The 7290-nt window shown below is 33.0% G+C and overlaps 1 protein-coding gene across 1 annotated transcript; it reads left to right on the plus strand.

Moving 5' to 3' along the window:
* Positions 1-779: 779 nt before the first annotated feature.
* LOC132754571 (pancreatic triacylglycerol lipase-like) lies at positions 780-6510 on the plus strand (the record flags this gene model as incomplete). The annotated part of the gene is given in 6 exon segments (XM_060745223.1): positions 780-898; positions 3141-3323; positions 3754-3985; positions 4547-4663; positions 5391-5513; positions 6206-6510. Coding segments are annotated over 6 exon segments (1013 nt in total), but the record flags the coding sequence as incomplete, so codon positions are not given.
* Positions 6511-7290: the final 780 nt, after the last annotated feature.

Below are 7290 nucleotides of genomic sequence, written 5' to 3' on the forward strand. Positions count from 1 at the left end.
TTTTCGCAAACGGTTTGTGACTGTTTAAATTATAGTTCATGTTGTAATATATGCCAAATATGTAAGATATAGGAATTAAACTTTTAAAAGGACTACAATATCACGCAAAAGATATGTCATGTATTTGCTTATACATTGCGATTATTCATTGCAAAAATGCACAATGTGATACAATGTAACAAATAGTCAAACTTTGTCGCTTGTTTCGCTTTTTCGTATTGTTATACGTTGTTGCATTTTAAGGTTGTTGGATTTTCGCTTTGTTTATTTTCTAGTTCCGGTTGTACAAATTCATGCGCCTGGCATCAGTAACAGTGGAGAGTGCTTCCAAAATGTGCTTACAAAAATATTTGTTTAATCTTTTTTAACAGTATTTAACCAACTTACTCGTTTGATTTAACTCAAATATTTCTCTTAGTGGTACATGGCATAGTTGCAATAAATCAGTACATTCATAATTGTTTAAGGATGTGGAAAAAAGCAACGCTGCGAAAAGGCAACAATGCAAAACAATGAGAAAAAAAAATCAAAATTGTCAAATGAATAAAAAAAAACGAAAATGAGAAAATTTGCTAAAATATTTATAAAGAATGATATAAATGAATTGGTCATTACATCTTTTCAGCTATAATATCATCTTGAAATTGTTCTATTGTTGTTTGTGGGGATGTTTTAGTGCCGTGCATTTTATTTCTTTTTCATTATTGTATTAGTGGTATTGTATTAATATTTTACATACCGTACCATTTGTGCATTACAATATTTTGACACTACGCCAGGTTTCATCTTTGGATCAAAGGAAACATGTTACAATAACGACAATATTGGCTGCTTTAGCAATGCCAGACCTTATAACAATGCTCATGGAAAACTGCCTGAGTCACCGGAACATATGCAAGTACGTCATACTGATTTCTTGACGTCTAATGATTGTCAGAAACCCATAGTTTTTAATTCTTTAGAAATGCCAAACATGTGTTTGTTAATGGAATTTGTTTATCAACGTTTTAATTATTGATTAATTAAGAGCATATTACATGTGCAGCAACTGAGAAAAGTAGCGCTGAAAATGCAGTCATGTGTCGTAAAGGTAGCAAAAATGAAGCAAAGTAGTATTAAGACTTTCATACAAAATACTAAATTAATTATTATAATTATACCATTTGCCAACAATGCAACAGAGGCAAAAGATAGTTCATCTGTATGGCAAATGAGTAATTTTCGGACACTGTAACAATATACCAAAATTAAGTTTTTGAGATATAAAAAGCATAGCATTTCTGAGACAGAAAATGCCTTAAAATTATGTGTGTTACCATCGTAATTGACTAAGCTGTATCAATACTTTAATTAGATGTGAAATCTCTTTCTGACCTAATAACATTAGGCTCTTGAAGAGAACGTAGTTGTGACCATATTAACGATAAAACCCGTGTTAGCTGGTCGGAGCTGTAAAGACTTTTCCCAACAGACCCTACATATCTATTTAGACTTATTTTGAAGAACTTGAAGAAACATAAATGAAATTGAATATTAAGAGGTCCTTAATAAAATTAGAATTAGAACAAATGAACTAAAATGTGTTGTCATTGTCTTACTTTCAATGTCATTTTAAATACTTTACTTACTTGGCGGTGCTTTAACATTTATATGTTATCATTTGATAAGTCGGTCGAATTCATTGCATAAAAACTTGGTTATCTTAAGAGCATATTACATGTTTAGCAACTGAGAAAAGTAGCGCTGAAAATGCAGTCATGTGTCGTAAAGGTAGCAAAAATGAAGTAAAGTAGTATTTAGACTTTCATACAAAATACTAAATTAATTATTATAATTATACCATTTGTCAACAAAGCAACAGAGGCAAAAGATAGTTCATCTGTATAGCAAATGAGTAATTTTCGGACACTGTAACAATATACCAAAATTAAGTTTTTGAGATATAAAAAGCATAGCATTTCTGAGACAGAAAATGCCTTAAAATTATGTGTGTTACCATTGTAATTGACTAAGCTGTATCCATACTTTAATTAGATGTGAAATCTCTTTCTGACCTAATAACATTAGGCTCTTGAAGAGAACGTAGTTGTGACCATATTAACGATCAAACCCGTGTTAGCTGGTCGGAGCTGTAAAGACTTTTCCTAACAGACCCTACATATCTATTTAGACTTATTTTGAAGAACTTGAAGAAACATAAATGAAATTGAATATTAAGAGGTCCTTAATAAAATTAGAAATTAGAACAAAATAAACTAAAATGTGTTGTCATTGTCTTACTTTCAATGTCATTTTAAATACTTTACTTACTTGGCCGGTGCTTTAACATTTATATGTTATCATTTGATAAGTCGGTCGAATTCATTGCATAAAAACTTTGGTTATCTTAACTTCCTTGACCTTAATGATTTCAGAATTTGAAAGAATGGATTTTTTCGCACCGAACGTCCTAAACAAACTTGTTACTCATTTGGGCTAAGATTTGATTTTATAATCAATTGACTGAATTATTTGACTGAATTATTTGGCTGAATTTTTATAAGTAATGTTATGTCAAAAGGGTAAATATTTGTAATTAAAGTATGTATAAAAATGTTTTCTTTTGCTGCTACAACGCCAGGACGCTGGTCTAACAATATTAAGTAGATTGCTCAAGGTTCCGTACGATCGACCCGCTACGACGTAAAACGCCAAGTGGTGCTCAAATTTTAAAAACCGTAGTATTTTTCTTCAATGTTTAAGTTTTCAGACTTGTAAAGATGGTTTCGAAAAGTCATTGGATAAGCTTGCTTGTCAGTCAGTATAGAAAATATGATAATATAGAAAGTAGTTACCGCGGGTATTTCGATTTCGCCGCATGTGCAGTGTGGGGAAGGGGTAATATATTTATGAAAATATCATGATTAAGCGAGCAACATCCAAAGCGTAACCGAGTATGTAATATATATGGGTTTGTCTATGGCCAGTGGGATACAAGTATTTCTATAAATTATATTTTTGTTCTGTTCTGTTCTATTTTATCCCGGAATATGTATTGAAAATATCAAGTTAACGAAAAAAATCATGTTGTACACCACACCACGGCTTAATTGTAACTAAAACCGTGTACAAACTAAATACATACCATGTATACATTATAGGTGGAATTTCTGTTATACACGAGGGCAAACAGAAACACGCCCCAGATTGTCACAAAAGATGCCGCATCAATCCACGGTTCTCACTTTAGTGGAACAAAAAACACAAAGTTCATAGTTCACGGCTATCAAGATGACGGTCGTGGACCTTGGCTGAAGAAGATGGCAGGCGCTTTTCTCACGAAGGTATTTGTGTATTTATGTATTGTATCATATATACATGTACATGTATGTTGTATCATTTATATACTCGTATGTATAGTAACATTTATGTATTGTATCATAATTACATTATATTGTATCATTTATATATTGTTTGTTTTGTATCATCTCTGTATTGCATCATTAATGTATTGCATTATTACACATGAATTGTCTGAACATTCAAACTAAGTACTGTGATTTTTTCACATTAAAAGGGTAAAATTAGGAAGAATAGTGCACGCAATACCATTGCATGCTGGGAAAATTGTCGTCTGCTAAAAATGTGCCGTCTGCTTACTTATTTTTTCAAAAGTTTTCTTAAAAATAAAGTTACTGTTTTCTTTTTGCGCAACCTCTTACAAAATTACGTCATAGAGTCACATTAGGCTTTGCTTTACTCATACTTTAACAGGGGGATATGAACGTGTTTGCGGTAAACTGGGCCAAAGGGGCGGACAATATAAACTATGCACAAGCAGCAGCCAACACCCGGGTTGTCGGTGCACTCATTGCGCAATTCATTACGAGTCTGCACACGAATACGCATGCGTCATATGAGACATTTCATCTGATTGGTCATAGCCTTGGGTCGCACATTTCCGGTTATGCTGGGGAGAGAATACATAAAATCGGTCATATCACTGGTAATAAGTTAATTTCTTTTGTTTGTTCCAAATTATTCTCATCAATATTGTATATAATGTATTAAACCCATTGCTACCCACGATACATCGTAAGGAAAATGATAATAAATGCATGTATTTCCACTTTACTTAGTCTTTCTCGTGGATGTCATCATTCTTCTCCGATATAGATCTACTCGTATGTAGTATTATATCGGTGGTCATTCTGCAACTCTTTGTAAACATTCGGAGTAGTACTAGAACTATTTAAAAGAGAATATTCTTGACTGTGTCGTTTTTGATGTTTTTCACCAAATCGATTATGTCTTAAATCAATAGTTACATAAACCTGTAAGACACTCGAGTCTTTTCACTGTAAAAAGTTCTGATGTTGCTTGGAATGAATGTTCCTTTCACTAGAAATTTGAATGGACTGACCAAAGTAATCATTGAAAATGAACTAAAAGCTACGCTTGAACATATTAGTGCTTGTCACGAAAGTAAGTCCTTTATCTACGTAGAAAGACATTCTCTCTGTTATGATATTTTAAACATATAAAATTTAAATCATTTAAATGAAAGGACTTGACCCAGCTGGGCCATTGTTTGAGAAACAAGACATCCGAGTAAGACTGGATCCAAGTGACGCCATGTTTGTTGACGCTATCCACACTGATGGAGACTCTCTACTGGAACTAGGTAATTTTACGTACTGCATGATGTCATAAACGTTTGTCCCGCTGGATTATGCTAGAATGAATACTTTCACAAAATGACTATCATTCTTATGTTCTATTTGATATTTATCCTGAATCAGTGGCTTTATACTACAGACATTGATGAATAGCAAGTGTAATATTGTATTCATTTTCTTAGCTTGTCTAAGGATTTCTACTGTCAAATTTACATATGTTGACTGACTTCTTAAAGAGAAATATATTTTTCTTATCACTATTTCAAATGTATATATACTTTTTAGGTTTTATAACACTGGTTTTCCCTTCTAAGATGAAAAATTCCCCAATTATTTTTCCGGACACATACATTTAATTATTTTACCCATATATAACCAATATATATACAATGAACATGCATGGTCTACAAGTTTAAATGGAAAGACGGTATTTCTAAGACATGATAAAGTGCTTGCGGCTTGAATTTAAGGTTGTTTCAAAATGTCTATCAGAAGTAAAACCCCTTTCAGATTTGTAATTTAAATACTTTATCGCAGAGTAACTTAATTAGGTGCGTGTACGTTTTTAAATAGATCATCACCAACGAGCATATCTTTTATATTCATTGATTAATGTTCCATTTGAGATACTGCCATCTTAATTTGCCATTTTAAATTCAAACGATACTACTCAAAATTACTACTCCATACCCCCAGAGAAATTTATCAAAATTGGATAATAAATAATCACAGGTTTCGGGCTTGAGAAACCTATTGCCCACGCCGACTTCTACCCAAATGGTGGAGAAAAACAGCCTGGTTGCGTACACGAGGTCGGTAAACATCTTTTCAGTCTTATCACCGGCAAGATTGAAGGTAAAAATGATATTTTTTTTAGTTTCTTATTTACATGTTTATGCTTTAAAGCTGTGTGGTATTCTGAGTTCACTTCTGCGTGGTATTCTGTGTTCACTTCTGTATCTTAAGTTCGAAACATTAAGATAAAATGTAAAGGGCAAAAAAAAAATTAAAAATACCTACAATGATTACGGTGATGAAAATGATAATAATGATGTTGTTGACGATGAGGATGTCGATGATGATTATGATGATGATGATAATGATGATGATGATGATGATGATATTATCATTCTTGATTCTGATGATGATGTTAGCCGTAGTGATGGTGTTTGAGGAGGTGATGATAATGATAATGAGGAGAGGTTGATGATCTTGACAATGGTACTGATGTTCAAATTCAGGTGCTGACAAAACTTGAGGCCCTAATTAAGGTTAGAGATGTTCGATTATAATTAACATGTAGGATTTGTTTAATTTAATAGGATACCGAGGCTTTAAAGCTGGCCACTTTGTGGTACCGAACAACATCAGTGCCTTCAGTGCTTTGATTACAAATTATAATCATGTGTTTGCAGTATTTTAATATTTTTATAACAGGATAATAAATTAACATGCATGATTTATCTAATGAAATAGGGTACTGGGGCTCTAAAACTGTGCTACCGAATGCTAATTATGCTGTTTACGTATGCAGTAATTTATTACAGGATTCACTGACAGAGTTGCCTGCAGTCACATGAGAGTTTTAGATCTATATATAGAGTCTATCAACTCTCATTGTCACTTCCGGTCGTATCCATGCGCGAACAAGAATGATTTCAATGGCGGAAAATGCACTTCTTGTGGACACGGATGCGCTGATATGGGCGTCACCGCACCCAGAGGACATCCGCATGGCACATTTTACCTCACAACGAATGCAGCATCCCCTTTTTGCCAACATTAATTTTTTTTTAATTTGCGTCATTATCTTAAGAAAACATGTAAAATAAATAATAGAAATTATCACTTATCTGAAGTTTTTTATTACTTTCTTATAAGCGTACGTATATGAGCCCTCTTTCTTCCGTTTTCAATCTATTTTATGATCATCTGGACACGTTTCACATATAATTAATGATAATAATATCAAAATTACAAGCATACATGTACTTCCAAGGCGTACTTTTTTCCTTTAAAAAATGCAGGAGAAAGAATCTATCTAAACGCAGGTATTACGTTTAAATATCGAAGCGCCCGACAATGAGGGCAATCTATCACATTTATGATATGGGCAAATAAAAAATATTACGACAACAGTAGTCGGAAAAAACTACATTCAGGATAAAGTTATTACATGTAGTTGCAAAAATGACTGCGTTTTCTCTCAAAGTATCAACCCTGTAATACAAACAAAAACAAACATTCTAATAAATCAAATCTTAATTGACATGTACATAATCAGCACAAATGCATTAAATCAAACAGGACGTGCATGTTATAGCCGTTTTATGCGTTGCTGACGTTGCCGTTTTAACGCTCTCCATGTCGATACGTCAATCATCGGTCAAGAAAAGCGGAGACCTTTCTATAATTTCTTCATTTAAAATGCCCCGCGGGCGACAATTTAAAATGAAATTTTCGAATTTGTAACCTCGAAGGATATTTCCCTAATGTATGTTGTGCATACATATGATTTTTGGATTAGCTTTCTGTGAAAGGATACTTAAAGCGTTTAAGGTAGGTTTCACGTTTTGATTTACAATTTTTACTGACATACATTCGATAATGCAAAAATTATATCACAATACGC

This window comes from Ruditapes philippinarum, unplaced genomic scaffold (genome assembly GCF_026571515.1).
Source record: "Ruditapes philippinarum isolate M1 unplaced genomic scaffold, ASM2657151v2 ctg23378_1_1_1_1, whole genome shotgun sequence".
NCBI lineage: Eukaryota > Metazoa > Mollusca > Bivalvia > Venerida > Veneridae > Ruditapes > Ruditapes philippinarum.